Consider the following 16,415-nt stretch of genomic DNA (forward strand, 5'->3'; position numbering starts at 1 on the left):
GTTGGTGAGCAATTGCACTGTGCATCACTTGCTTTGTGTATTATTATTACAATATTATTATTTTTATTATTATTTTATTTCAATTATTAAACTGTTTTTATCTCAACCCACGAGTTTTTCTCACTTCTACTCTCCCAATTCTCTCCCCCATCCCACTGCGGGGGAGGAGTGAGCAAGCGGCTGTGTGGTGCTCGGTTGCTGACTGAGGTTAAACCACGACACCGCTAAACACCAGACTTTTGCCCTAAGTGATACAATCATCAGCACTCATCAGTCTGCTACCATCCCAAAAGCATTGAAGAATCTTTTAGGAAAATAGGAAGCAAGACAAACTTCAACTTAGTGACCTAAAAAGTGTATAAAAATTTATCATAACAAAACCAGATATCTGTATACTCTGGCTCACATTTTGTACCCTACTTGATTCCACCAAACTCAGGACTACACTTATTTTCCTAGTAGAGTTGATAATTTGTGTCATTTTTACAGTCTGGAAGCTAAACAATTTTCTTTTACAACTTTCTTTACCTTCTCCCAGACTATTTCCATATACTGCCATGGAACCCAAGCTTTGGTTTGTAGCAGAGAACATGTAGCACCATCCCTTCAGTTCTCGAGTTCCCTGGAGCTCATTTCATTCAGCCATACATAGGGAGCGATACTCTTTAACACTCCTCAGAACAAGGCAATTAAACATGTAGCACTTTTACAGTGAGTGAACTATCAGCATACATTTTGTGGGATGTGACAGAAGGGAAAGGTTTTTACACAGGGTAGAAGAGGCTGTGGTTCAAGAAGGAAAAGACCTAATGTTTAGATGCAGTTCAGTTTAACAATAGAATCATTTGCATCCCTTTCAGGAACCTTTACTGTGAATACAAATCATGGCAACGAACTGTGTGACCAATGCTGAAAATGAGTGGCAAAACGGACATGAAAGATGCACATATTTGGAGGTGTGTGTTTATAAACAACAGTTTACCTGTGTGATATCATCCTGCTGGAAGGCACAGAAATTAAAGTGAAAAAGGCTGTAAGAGGGAGACTAGCAGGAAACGAAACAATAGCAAATAGAAGGGATTATCACAAAGAACAGACATCCTTGAGAAAACAATCGGAAAGCTATTAAGTGGGAATTAAATCATATCTTATTCCATACTACCCTATCTACTAATCTCTACTAGCCTGCAACAGTTTACTCTTCCTACGCTAAAATGTATTTTAAGAATCCTTAAGGGTTAGTCTCAAATGGTGAAGGCTGGCAGGGGCTCAGCAAAGACTTAATACACAGTCCACAGGTAAGAAAAATACATGGTAAGAAAATGCAAACAGGCGACAAAGCTGGAATAGGTGGAGGAACACTGACAAATGCCTTCACAAGGCAACACACATTTTTGGTATTAGAAGACAGCTGTTACTAAATAATCAGTCTCAAAACGTTGACGGCAAGTAGGATAGGCAACAACAAGAACTGCCAAACTGAAAGTGGGGGTGGTCTGTTTGGTCACAACTATAAACAAGATCAAGTTGCATTCGATGTCATTTCAAAAACTATAGCTCACACTATGGAACAACTCACAAAGCAGGTGTCCTAGCCAAGCTTTTGGGATTAAACCAATGGCCACTGCAGAAGCAATGGATAGAAAATGGTTGCAGACAAGGATAAACAGCAAATAGCACCACTGGTAAAAACTGTAAATAGCCAACACTGTTAAAAGTTTTGCATAACTTTATAGCTATTGATAGATATTCTGCAAATATTTACTAGGCATAAATAGATATCCCCTGGCTCCAGAAATCCCAAATACTCAACCATTTCTGTTGACCACCTGGAGCTGTTGGATGCTGAGAGCTTTCAGAAATCCGACAGGCAATGAAATACAGATCTAGTATTCATGCTCTTTCAGGAAATAGCCAACCTAATTGGTTGGCATTCAAACTACTATACACATGCAGGTCTTTTTTTCATCCTTGGACTAAAGATGGCCTTACTTTAGTCTGCGGAATGTGTCTGATACCTAATAGGTCGGTGCACGTGCTAAATGGATGTGCAACATAGCGCACACATTGCACACAGAATGTTGTGTGTTTTAATTGGGCATGCCTAACTTTGACAGAGTTAAACAGTCTGATTTAAACAGCCCCCATCTTTATTTCACGCTGAGGACTACTTAATTTGTTATTTGGTTTGCAGTTATGAGGGAAGAATAAAATATGCTATCCAGTTGCAGCAGGGTAAACAAGGAAGCTGTGCAATGCTGCGGTTTTGTACCTGCTTCTTGGACCTGAACTCAACACAGAAGTTAGCCATGGCATCAGCAGGAAGTTGTTAGCAAGCAGAGAATTAGAAACACAAATGTTAGAAGCACACCACTTCCATCAGGAGCAGAAGTGGCAAAAGTTTTCTGAAAATGCAGTTATGCTCAAGACTCCACGTGCCATAGTATTGAGAACTCCACACAGCCAGTGAGGTACGGCTGGATGCCAGTGACCTTCTCAGCAGGCTTAGAACCTGTAGCAAGACACATATGCTGCCACTTCCCAGTGAAGAAGGCAGTGTTTTGTAGAATAACAGAACTTTTTCAGTTTTTAGCTCTTCAAGGTGAAATAAACACCATTACAAAGATAGGAATAAGATTGTAAAACTGGCTTTCTTTTTTCATTGTCAGACCAAATTTCCAGCCCTTCACTGAGAGGTCGTCTAAAAGTTGGTCAGTGAAGTGACTGGAATGACTGGAGTTTATTATTTACATTCAGAATATTTGGACTATATTGAAGTAAAAGCTGACGGAAGAGTCTCAATTAAGGAACTGAAGAAACAGCAGATAAGGACTGTAAATACAATTCTCTAATGAAACAGTTAGTGTGATACAATGTGGTAAGTCCTTCTACCTAAGATCTGTGAGACTAAGAACTCTTCAGCAGTATTTCCAGGTATGTGACATCCCCACTAAACATCAACAAAGACATCCTCTATTTACATATTCTGCAGCTGATCAGCACTATCGACTCCATGTAAACGACAGTGCTGTGATTCACCGCTTAGCAACTATGACATATCTAAACCAGTAACTGCCATACATCAGTACGTGACTAACGCTCTAAGGGAATCTTCTCATCTAGGGTATTTCCCGTATCTGCATGTAATTAACTCTGCCTTCCATATCACATTTAATAAATTTACTGTGTAACTTTGAAATGAGTCCTTCGGAGACTCCAGGGTTCGTTATCCTCATTTCAATCTCTGTACGTCATTTATAAAAATCTGCTAATTCTTGGGAATGGGAAATAAAAATTTCTAATTGCATATGATTAAACATTGGTATGTTATCTATAGTAAAAGCTCTTTGCAATATACTTGCGTCTAGAATTCTGTCTCCAATTAACTGTCCTCCTCTTGGACAGGTTGCTTTTTTCCTTTTCTGAAAAACTGGAATCAGTATCTCCTGGAGGGAAATGTAGATACTAATTGTCTGCAAAAACAGAAGGATCATGGCTGACTCTTCTAATTTATCCCTGATCTTAAAGGGAAACTGCAACACAGAAGATATTTTGATAAGGAAAACATAGATTCAAATTTTTCTGCTCCGTTGTTTCCAAGTTGCTGTTCCATCACAAGCCATTAGCTCTGTAGTCTCAGAGGGATTGGTCTGTGACACTACATCTTTCTTGAAATACTGACCATATTTTACATAGTCTTAACTATTAAATATTCTTATTCTACCAATAAAATGTGAAATGGAAAATGGTACATTTTCTAAAAATGTCAAAAGCTTTCGTACACCAAAGGTTTCTGTTTTATCTTTTTATTTGTGGTGGGGGGTGAAGGGAATATTTATCCAACCATATTTACATTTAGGATGTTTCTATGGATGTACATCATAAAGACCGTCATCTGGGCTTTACAATACCTTTAAGTGAGCTTTGTGCCAAAAAATGTAGTATTTAGGTTTTGTTTTAATTAGGTTAAATAATAAAAATTATGTAATAACTTAAGATCAAGTCTCACTTAATTTGAAGCTTCATCCTGAAGGGTTTTTTAATAACTATTTCACAGGGATAAAGGGTTAAACAATGCCAGCAAGATATTATCCTCACACAGAGGTGCTTTATTTGAGATGTTTGAGTAGAAATATTAACTACAGCCTATGATTTAATGACATGCTGAATTATCATTATGGCTGATGAAAACAGTAATTAAATATTACAGCTTGCATGTGTCATCATTACCTTATTTCCTTTACAAAAATAACAGATTGTTTTAGGTATCACATAACATGAAGAACAGTTACTAACAGTGATGGTGATAAAATCAGAATACACTGAATGATATCAGTGCCAGTACTTCTAGGGTAAGTGCTGTATAAACATCTTTGGAGTGGAAGGAGGACTGGAATAGGTGTACTTCACGCTTTAGCTTGGCTACAGTGGGCATAATTTCTTCTACTTCTTTGTTTAATTCAGGCAGCTACCTTTTGAAGAAAACAGTATGAATTTTTGCAGTAGCCATTCATCAGACAAGATACAAACTGAAACTGCCTTAGGCAACAAATGAAATATCATGGAAGTGACAGCTTGGTTATTAAGAGATGTTTCTTCACATTACAGAACCTTAATATAATCTGATTTGATTCACATTTATCTGCTAGAGGGGTGTGTACACAGAATGAACAATTCTGGGAAGCCCTGCAATGGAGTGAAGCCTTAAACTCTTTAAAGTAGTGAAACGCATAACAAATGCTATTTCAGTCTTTAACTATGGTATCACTTACTCTTGCAGCTTTAGTACAATTGGTAGACTTTTTTCCCCCCGAGCAACTGTGTATACTTAACAGGGTGAGAAAGGTTTAAGTGAGGTGAAAAATGTGGGGTACTTTCTGAAACAGTCAGCTCAAAGAAGGAACAACCTAGGAAAACATGTTTTTGTGTCCCATACGACAGTACAAAAGTAAAAACTAAAGGAAACTGAAGTATAACACAATAAAAATAGTTTGCAATATTTTGCAGTATTTTTTTTCCTTAACGCTTGAAACCAAGTGTTTGTTTGGTGGGATTATTTTTAACCAAAAATCCCCCTTCAAATTAATTGGAAAATTTAGTCTGCGCTTACTACCAGACAGTTTGAGTTTATATTGTTCAGGGCATTTTTACTAAAAGATCGGTACATCAGAAGGTAGCAGTTTCCAATAAAATACTGTCAAGGTTGCTTGTACGAACCAGACACTCACTGTATGCAAAAGTTAGCAAGAAAGCAGATACTCATGAAAGTGTTACAGATTTTCTTGAGACTGTATTATATACCAGCTCTATGTTGCTAGGCAATAAATACCTGAAGCACATAGAACAGATTCATGCCAGAATAAAACTTGAAATTATTTGAATTTTGCAAAAATTCACCATTCTAACCGATTAATTTCTGAGACAAGAACACTAACACAGCACATGAATCTCAAATCTGATGACCTAATGATAACCTAATGATGTCTGAGGAGCATATTCCCTATTGCATAATGCTTTTGCTGGCTAGGAGTTATATTTTTATGCCTCCTCTTCCTACGGGAGAGCCTATGTAGCTCTTGAATACTGTAAGAGCAGAGTAAAAGAATCAGCACAATAATTAAAACTTTTTCATCAAAAAGGGGTGGTAGCTCTTGCTGCTGCTATCTTAAACTTCCAGCATGGTACAACCCTGCTAAGAGAAGATGCATACCTCAGTGAAAGGTAAAAGGAAAAAGCACAAATCAAGCATTAACAAGCAAGAAAAAAGGAAGTAAATCAGATCTCTGGGTGCAGGAGAGCAAAAGTGAACTGCAGATCATGGGACAATAGACTGAAAATAGTGGAAGAAAAAGAAATCTTCAGGTCAGAGTTCAGCTGGTCTAAGTCAGCGTAGCCCCAGGGAAGTTACGCTCACTTAGGCCTGGCAGGAATCTGGCTCAGCAACCTGAAAAAAGAAAGGGAAAAACTTAAGGATTAACAAGAAAAGACTGGGGACTGGGGTTCAGCAGAAAGAAAGATGTAATTCCCTTCTTCTGTGGAGAGGGAAGAAAATTCTTGTGAATGGAGCTGAAAGGGTGGGAGAATGGACAACTAGGCAGGAAGACAGAAAGCTGGAAGCACAAAGCATAGGAAGCAAAAAGAAATTGACATAATGGCAGCATCGTCAGGTGGTAAAGAAAGAATTTTAGGGAAGAAGTGAAGAATGAAGTGGCAGAGAGAAAAATTATGTGCTTTTAAGGTATTTGACTTTCTATTGAGATTACTGCTTCTTGCACATGCCCGTCAGAAGCTCTTCAATATCATTCTTGGTTCATTGTCATCTATACATTTTTATTCCTCTTACACTGCCAAATACCATAAAATTAAGCATAGGTTAAGATTCCTGGAATATATATGGTTACACTTCTGGATCACTGCTACCATTGTTACACTAGACAGACAGATCTTTCCAGGTGTGATGATCGCTTCATCTCCCTGTCATCACTGCAAGGTGAAAAAGACCTTTAGTCAATGGGCATTCTTGCAGCAAATATCATGGAGGGGGGAGTGTATGAAAAGACAGAATACCTACAATATGATAAAAAACCTTTAATGTTTAAAATACAATGTGTCATCAGCTGAAATGATTATTTTTGTCAATTCTGTTTGACATCCAAAACAAAGTTATTAAATAAGCACTGTTCACAAGCCTCTATAAGCACGCACAATACGAATACACAGTGCTATATGAAAAAATGCATTCATGTACCATTTGTAGGCATTATGTAGACATATGTGCCTAACTTATTGTATCTGCTACTATGTGAACTAAACACCAGATCACTGATTGAAGATATTCTTTAATAAGTTTGTAGCCCAGTGTCTGGAACGCTTGTCTAGAAAGGACATCCTTATCTCTGTAATTCATGCACTTAAACGCAAATCAATATCCATGGCAGCTAGTGTATTTTTATTTATTTATTTATTTATTTATTAAATCAACCACATGCCTGCATGGCAGGTTATACAACATTTCTCTGTTGTGTAAACGGTTTGCAGCTAACTTGCTGGGCCAGTATTCTACCTATGTAAACTTTTAAAATACGAAAGATTTACAAATTACTGGTATTAGGTTTGTGCGCTTGTCCTCTCCTATTAAACAGAGGATGATTTCCTAGATTAGCCAGTAATAGAGCTGGGTTAGAAACAGTATACCTGGCCTGCAAAATACAAAGGATTTTAAATATTTCTTTTTTTGTTTCAACATTACATTGAAACCTTGAGAATCACAGTGCTCATTTGGGATACGAAAGCTGTCTTTGTCCAACCAAAACAAGACAGTATCCTGTAATGCAGCTGGCTATGCAGAAGACTAATGATCCTTTTCCCTTGTTTTAAACACAAGTGCTACTCTGAAGCTGAACATGTTTTCCTTATGAAAACACTGTTATTGGCACAGGGCTGTGTAAAGTTCCGGTTTTGAACTCACAGTTCTCATACTCCATAGCTCTCATACCAGAAAAGAAATGAAAAATAGTATCTCAAAGCTAAGGAATTGCTCTGGATAGCATGGAAACTGAAGATAATAAACATGTAATGACAGAAAATTTAACGTGCATATATAACTGAACCTCGTTAATAACCTCATTAACAAAAATAACATACTTCCAATTGCAAAATCCTGATTATAACCCTCTAATATAACATGTAAACATTTTAAACACAGCAGCTATTCATACTGCATACTTCTGTGTGCTATATTTATATAGATGCGTGCAGATAAAAAAATACACCCGTGTACACACACGTTCTAACACTACACAAAGACACACAAACAGACTTAAGTTTATAAGCAAAGAGTAGGTACAAATGAGTATACACAGATAAGGACAATATGTTATGTTGAACAATTTCCTGTGTTGTCACTGAAACATACTCACCATTTGCAGAAGATCAGAAGAAACCATCTGCATGCAACACATTGCTGTTGCCAAAGCACAGACAATGGTGGAGATGATATTGAGAGCGCACACACTGAACAACAGGTCCTGTGGAAAGACACGCATCAGAACATCACCTCTTATCTCAGGGACACAAAGGACAGGAAATATTTTTAGCAATTTGATAATAAACACCGTCAACTGCTATCAATTGATATGGCCTCAATTAACTGTGTAGAACTCATTCAGCTCATAATAAATTTTTTTAAACCAGTCTGCAAAGGGAACAATTACAGAAACAAACATCTTCCCTTCCCCCCTTCTCACAATACATTTGGTATTAGAGATTTTCTCAGAAATATTCATATTTCAAGTTTTCCAGTTCCCTGAAAGAAAAGACAAATTACTGCTTTCACAGTGGACTCCAAGCTACAGCTATCACAAGAAAAAGACTATAAAGCAGACTTCTGATTAAAAAAAAACAAACAGAAATTTCATTGCTTTCAGTAGTTGAAATCTACAACTTAGCATTGAGTGTTAAAAAATTCAATGGAAACTCTAGTATGAAATCCTGTATCAGATACTCTGTGCATCTGAAACATTTTTAGATATGAGAGAAAAGCAGTGACTACATCTGGGCATTTCACCTTTTGCTGATGAAATAAGTGCATATAGCCATGTTGTCTTTTTAAAAAAAACAAAACATCTAAAATAGAACATAAAGTGATTCTGTTTACTAAGTAGAATAAAATAAAAGAATAATTTGAATTAAAACTGAAACATTTTTATAGCAAAGGTATAAATAAAAAAAAAAGCATCCATCTCTTCCAATCACTGGATTTTTTTTTTTTTAATTTCCCAACAGCCAGTGAAAAGGAACACTGGTTTAGCATGCTGGCGACATTTCAAAACTACTACAATCCTTCTACAGCAATTGTATAGCTGTTGTACTTGTGATAATTATGTGGCTCAGTTAGTATTCTGAAAAGCCAGTAAAAGTATTTGAGAAAAAGCATCACAGAGAACAGATGAAAAACACAATCAAAATTGTTAATATACCATGAGTAAAAACACTGTGGAAGGAACATTCTGTAGGATCTAAGTTTAAAAGAGTATTTCAGTCACTGCCAGTGCATAACATAACTTCCATGCTATAAAATCAATGCATTGCTTGCTTTGCTTTTTCCAACAGTACTGAAAAAGTGATAGAAAAGTGCGCATTTACTCCTGCCACTGTAACTGCATGCTCCTCAAGTGACCTTCATTTGAAGGTGGAAATGCCAGCCATGGGAACCAGGCAGACATTAAATGGGTCAACAAGTTCTAGTCATTTAATAGCTTACACTGAGCCAGATTTACTCTTGCTGATCTCGTCAGTAGTTTTCTGTCTTCTTGGCCAGCTCCTCAGCCAGGGGAACAATGAATCAATAGCATCAACAGCAAAATACTGGAAAGGCCAATCTCTAGCTCGCATACAGAAGGTGATACAGAGGACTCATTCAAATACAAGGTCATATAGACCCACTTAGAGCATTCAAATGGAGGTAAACAGGCAAGTAAATCCCTAAAGATGCAATTAGCTAACAGTGGCACAAAAAGAGATTGAGATACTACTGTGTTCTGCTTTCCATATGCAAACCTAGGTAAAGAACACCAAGGCAGATGCAAGATCTAGGGTAGAAATAGGGCTATTTCCTAGCAATAAGACACTTCAGTCATTGCTTACTACAGCCATTTAGAACCAAAAGATTTAGCTAATCCAAATGTATAACTTGATACCATTTATGCTAAATAATAAAATCTACATCAAAGTCGTAAATTAGGATCCAAAGTGTCTTCAAGATCCTCGACTAAGACCAATTTCCTAGGCTGCTGATCATTTCCAGTAATTTCATTTGGTTCATCTCAAGCTGGTCCACATTATTCCTCAAATGCAGAATCCTAAACTGGGCACAACCCCTCAAGGCTTTGCAAATGCTGACTATAGCGTAAGGATTATTTCTTGTGCTTTACAAGCTATACTCATCCTTATGCATCCTGCAGTGATGACTTAGGTTTTTTGCAACAGTACGTTATTGATTTATCTTTTGTCCAGCATAACCCCAGATCATTTCCTGCACAACTGCTACCCTCTTCATCCTGCTACTAGGTAAGGACAGAAGCAACATCATAAAGACAAAACTATTGTTATTGGAGGAAAGCCAAAAACCAAACCTCGTTCTCAATTACACTTATCTCACATTTATAAAAAATAAGGAATAAACCAAACCCATTTCATACTACATGGATAGAGAGAGAAAAAGGATTATTTTTTTTTCCCGCAATTCCTTCCTCCCACACTCCAAAGCACCGAGTAAAACCAAGTAATGCTTTTCATTTTTAGTTATTTTTTCCTTCTCTACCAGTAATTCTAGAAAACCTCTCCAGGCAGTGTTAAACCAATTGCTTTAATTTTTATTCACTGCTAACTATTGTGAAACAACAGACAAAGTAAGTTGACTCTGCAAGTACCCTGAGCTGCAGTAGTGTCCCAGACTGAACATTCGCAATGATCACAACTTCTTTGTTGTGGTTTGAGATTTTTCCCTTGCCACGCAGGGGTAGCTCAGCTCAGTTTGCTATTCAGCATTACTTTTGTTATGTAGGGCAGGGATTACTGTCCACAGTAACAATGGCCCTCTTTCCACAGACTCCTTTTCCAGGCTAAGCATACAACAGTTAGAGTATTGTTCCCACTGCGATCTTTTTGAAAGTGAAGATACAACTAGAATGTTTCAACTGCAGTGATGCAGAATTTTTATGGATTTCATAAAGATCAATAAAGAGCAGACATCTATCAGCCAAAAATTTAACAAGACAGCAAAGCTAAACAAATTTGGAAAAGATGTTAAGTTTAAATTTTTAACAGTGAAGGTAATAACTGAGCAATGATTGTGGTATCCTCATCATCACTAGGTATTTCTTAAAGCAAGACTACTACTTTATTTGGGTTTTTTTCCTGAAGTCTGTTTCAACTCAAACAGGAATCAACCCGCAAACCCACAACCAACCCTTCTCCTCTGCCCCACCCCCTCCACACCCAAACAAACATTAAGCAGCCTCAGGCAGTTTACCATTTTCGGGGAATTTCCTCCCTGTGCCCCCTAGAACAAGTAATTAGGTAATTCATAGGGCACTCATTTATTCAACTATACATAGCAAGTGAGCAGAAACAGGTTTTCAAGATCTAAAAACCTCCATGGCCAAACATGCTACCAGAAAGCCGCTGTTAGGTGCTTATGCAGATTCCAGCTGGAAAACAATGACAATTAAGATGTCCTTTAGGAAATGTCTGTGAAAAAGCAGTAACCACAACAGGGACAATCTTAACTCTCCACAGCACCTGGCCACAGACAGCTACATTTATAGGGGTCTAAAGGAGTAGCAAATCTGTATTAAATACAAAAGCAAGGAGCTTTAGTGACAGATTTTTGGTTGATATCTGCAAGAACGACACTAATGAGAAAACACAACACATGAGTCTGTAACGGTGTGAAATACAATTCTTTGCTCTTCACAAATGGCTGAACCAATTTTCTTTTACATGGTATTTTTCTGGGTATTTTCATCTTTTTAAGACAAAAATCTGATTCTTCAGCATTTTTATATGATAATTAATGCTCTGATACGTATAATGTACTATGTAGAATTATTCTTCTGCAGGTTATGTATACAATTTTCTTGCCACACTTTAACTCACTAATCGCAGAGGACACAAATCCCTTTAAGAGTGGAAGCAGCTGTCAGAATTGCCTGGAAGCAAGCCTAGATCAATTCAGATATGTACCCACAGAAGCTAGACAGCATTGTGAGCTGTTTCTCTGTGGCCAGTTGTGTTTCCCAAGTAGGTCCCTCAGTAAAACTCAAAAGCTGAATTTGAATTTAATACTGATGTATGAAGAAAGCAAGATTTCATGGTTGTAGTATTCCATTTTTATTACAGCTAAATAATTACCAAATCAATTGTGTCATTACCTATGTAACTGTTTATTGCGTTTTCCCTCCCTAATAACAGACACCTTTGACTTACAGTGTTTTTCCCAAGTAGGTCCCTCAGTAAAACTCAAAAGCTGAATTTGAATTTAATACTGATGTATGAAGAAAGCAAGATTTCATGGTTGTAGTATTCCATTTTTATTACAGCTAAATAATTACCAAATCAATTGTGTCATTACCTATGTAACTGTTTATTGCGTTTTCCCTCCCTAATAACAGACACCTTTGACTTACAGTGTGGTCCCACAAAGGATACTTGTGTGTTCTCAAATCTTCTTTACACTATCATCCTTGTCTTACTTAAGGAGAGAACATCTAATTTTTTCTTATTCTTTTACTGAGTTAAGCTGTTTCCAATATTACTCTTTTGATACTGTTTCTGTGCTACTGGACCTCAAAGTTCTGCCTTAATTAGCACAATTAAAATAATACTTTGTAATAGAAGTTTTAAAACCACACATTTTCCAAAACAAAAAAATCACAAAGCAAAAAGTATACTAAAACTAAATGCTTTCTTTATAGCTATTAGGAGTTTATCCCATCTTCAATAGGGATTGCCTTCTCATAGAAGCCCTCCTATACTTCCTATGCTTTCTCCTCCATGATAGTCACAGCCACCTTTATGATCCAGTAAATTATTGAAATAAGCATACTCTTACATCCCTGAGAGTTCAAAACTAACTCAGAAGGAAACAATGCTTGTCGCGCAAAATTTGTGGTCTTGTAAAACATCTCAGCTGGAGATCTTCAGAATGAAAGCAGTGTATAAGATCAAAATGAATGTAATTCTTCAGCCATACAAAGACTCTGGAGCACCTACCTCTTAACCCACCAAAACGTTGAAAGCTATATTAGATGAATTGCACGAAAGTGCGGTTATATGTGGAACAGAAGATGCGGACGTTGCGATTTAGCCCTTTGTGGAATAGTCATCCCGTGTCAACATTTCTCAGAGAGACAGCATTATAAACAACATTATTTTCAGATATATTAAGCCCCAAGAATGCACACTGGCAGCAAACTCAAGTAGCTACTAAATTCAGGAAAGCAACTTCTACCAAACCGATTCTGCCAAGCCAAAATTGTAAGTGGTGTCAGGTATAGCCCTCTCCTCACATAAATCAAAAAACTGAGAAACAGAGACTGCCAAGAAAAGGAGGTGTGTTGTCCAGGTTAAATGGCATGTGTGTTGACCGGCTTTTCATCTTCTATTAGTAGGATTCTTATGAAACATTCTGTAAACAAAGAAAATAGGTTGATCCTTTAACTGGGGAGGAGTCATTGAGATATTTGGAGAAATGAAGGTTATAAATGAAGGAAGAAATATAACAATTAACAAATAAGTTGGACAAAACAGCACAAAGTGCTATCTCAAACAGAAGGCAGAAATTGTTTGTACCATTTCTGAGATTAAACATGATTTAACCGCAGAATTCCATGAAATGTTAGTGACAGAAGTCTAGACATCAACAGAGGCAAAAAAATCACTGTATGAGCTAAATGAACCTATTTATCCCTTATTGAGGGGTTGCACACTAATCTGGTAGATGCTCTTGAATATTTATCAGCTAGCTTTCAAAAGCTGGTTTTATGCGTGCACGCTCCCTTCATTTGCTGTTGCTTTCTTCAGCATAATAGCCAAAAATTATTTGGTAAAAAACAAATACTAACTAATAATACCATAATGCAAGTATAGAATAGACCATTTTAGTTTCATCTTACATAACAAAAAGAAGCAAATCTTTCAAAGCTTAGCTCAAAATGAAATTGAACATTTCCCCAGTCTGAAAGTAGTAAGGCCTATAACAGCGCTAGTAGAAATGTTTCAGAAAAAAATGCCATTTTGACACTACACGTATATTTAATTTCATTTTGAATTTCAGCAAAAAACAAAGTTGAACCTCTCAGTCAGATCTAATAGGCAGCAATATATCACAGAACTATTTGTTAGGGGCAGCTGAACAGAAACAGAAGAGATATTCCTTGTCTCCTCTCTCTTGTTTACATGCGTTAAGTCTAATTGAGCTGAAATACCTCCCCTTTGGGTTTATGTCTACTTGTTAGACTGGAAGACAGCCTTACGGGATGTGTTGTTAGTAGTTCGTAGAAAATCTGAATTTTCTAAGCTGGTTGTGAGAAAGGGTTTAACATGTTCCAAATTCAACCAACATCGGTATTGTTTCCCTGATGCCACAACTACATAAACTCCACACTTCCCTAAGCAGCTTAGCTACAGAAAAGACGTTGCTGCCTACAAACACCAAAATCATTCAGAAGTTAGGTTTCCCGGTGCTTTCAGGTACAGAAGCAAGTGCTTCTGGCTACGCAAACAGAATACGTATACCTAGAAGTACGTAACTGTTTCTTTTGCTTTTTGCATGTTTCCAGAATTATGGAAACATGACCTGGCATGCTAAGTCCCTGGCATACTACAGTCCCATACTGAGCAGCCAGCCTCAGCTGCAGTTTCTGAATACTGTTTTTTGTGGATGGCACACAGGTGAGATACCTGTACTGTCATTAAAATTAGGTCACTACTTAGAAAGGTAAAAAGACTCTGAGAACAGGTTGTGTAAACGGCAATTTAAAAATCCTGAAGTTCTGTCTGGAAGCCCTGAACATCTAAGCAGACTGAAGTCATGGTTTGCATTGCAAATTTGGCACTGACAACAGTTAGCCAAATCCAATCATGCAGTAACAGTCCCTCTCCAGCAAAATGACAGCTTAATATTTTGCAGCGCCATTCTTTAAAATCCTTAACCATGGTCCTGTAAAGGGATCCCCAATGCCTTTTTTGGACATCCTACATGCCATTTGATCATTCAAGACATGTTTACTTCTCCTTAATTGGAATTGCTTTTAGACTTTAGCTGATGAATGTAAGCTGCCCAAGCTGTAATCTTTGCAAATAAGTGTAATTTACAGACTACTTTGCTGACTACATTTCTCTACCAGGTAATGGAGAAAATAATGACATTGCTATCTTGCAAACCTTCTCAAAACTAAGTTTACAGAAAATACAACAGAAGTCAACTTTAAAACACACTTTTTCTTTCACGCCCTACATAATAATGTCTAGTAAGTTTGCTCATATCTCTTGAAAAGATGAACATTGTTAACCAAGGAGGACTCAGAAAAGTTAACTGAAATCCTGTCAGTTTTTTTATCTGTGTGCAAAGGATTCTTAAGTAGATGTCTAATAACAGGGAATCGATCAGCCAACTTCTCATTCAGGGAAAAAATACACAGACTGAAGACAGTAGTGCAATCTGAAATCAGCAGAAAGCAGCTGTTAATGGAGTGCAGCTGGAGGTGCACCTTTCTCCCCCCCCCCCCCAAAAAAAAAACCAGCTGTTAATGGAGTGCAGCTGGGGGTGCCCCTTCCTCCCCCCCCCGCCCCGAGAAAAGCTTTCTCATTAGAATTTGGACTTATATGAGAAAGTCATCTGTATATCTTGCATTTGTAATACCATATATAGCAGAATGTCACATAATGGAATTCTTGCTTTTGACTTCCTAGAGAGCAAAACACACTCAACTTAATACATTTAACAATTTAGTAAAACAATGACAGACCTGAATAACCATTACTGAGTGTCTGAGTAATCATATTTCTCAGATTCAGATTACTAGCACAGACACAACATTACAAAAAGCAACGTGCATTGATAATAATCTTCAAGACTGTAAAACACTGTTAACCACAATGTCAAATACCCTCCTCCTCCTTACTAAAAGTTAACTTCATTTGAAACTACAACCAAAAAAAAACCCCAACTATTCCATTATCTGGGATGTTTTCTAAAAAGGGTGTGTTCTAGTAAGAATAAATGAGAAACAGAGTTACTTAATTATTTTATTCTAAGAAATAAAGATGAAATGCAAATTGAAATTCAGTAGAAATAGACAACACGGTTGTCTCAGTTGAATACTAGTAAGCTGTCAGTACATATACCCACCATCTATTAAGAAACTGAATAGGAAATAATTTTCTTTTAGAACCAGAGCTTCTTTGCACTGGTGAACAGATTCAGATTGTGAAAGTTATTATTAATGTTATCTGAATGTTGTATTTCAGTATTTCCATTCTACATTTTCGTTTCTACCAATTGTAGCTGTAGCAGCTCCTGGCTGTGCTAGGGAAGGAGCAGAAAGGAACAGCCTCCCTCTGACAAGCCTTCCTCCAGAAAGGAGCTGAAGTTTGACAAAGCATAGGAAGATTGTATAAATAAAGCTCCTCTCCCACAGAAAATATAGATATCTTGCTTATTTCATAGGCTTCTACATACAAAATTCGTTGTGAAAAGATGGTACCTGCCACCCTCTTCAAAACCCCAACTGTTTTCCCAAATATCCAAGGATCCTCACCACTTTTATGCCAGTGAGCTCAGACAACGTGAAAAACAGTTATGAAACTTCAGTGCCTTAGGTCGCTGAGCCTTTGCCTTCCCCCTCCCTTTA

The 16,415-nt window shown here is 37.2% G+C and overlaps 1 protein-coding gene across 1 annotated transcript in view; it reads right to left on the reverse strand.

Annotated features, from left to right (window-relative positions):
- The window catches only part of FAM189A1 (family with sequence similarity 189 member A1), a 60,741-nt gene that overhangs the window by 22,375 nt on the left and 21,951 nt on the right, over positions 1–16,415 (reverse strand). The window contains exons 4-5 of the mRNA XM_019472360.1: positions 7,920–8,027; positions 983–1,000 (exon numbers count right to left, since the gene is read on the reverse strand). Coding sequence (XP_019327905.1) covers positions 983–1,000; positions 7,920–8,027 — 126 coding nt within the window. The remainder of the gene's footprint in view (positions 1–982; positions 1,001–7,919; positions 8,028–16,415) is intronic.

The sequence above is a fragment of the Aptenodytes forsteri genome, unplaced genomic scaffold, assembly GCF_000699145.1.
Source record: "Aptenodytes forsteri isolate BGI_AS27 unplaced genomic scaffold, ASM69914v1 Scaffold83, whole genome shotgun sequence".
Taxonomy (NCBI): Eukaryota; Metazoa; Chordata; class Aves; order Sphenisciformes; family Spheniscidae; genus Aptenodytes; species Aptenodytes forsteri.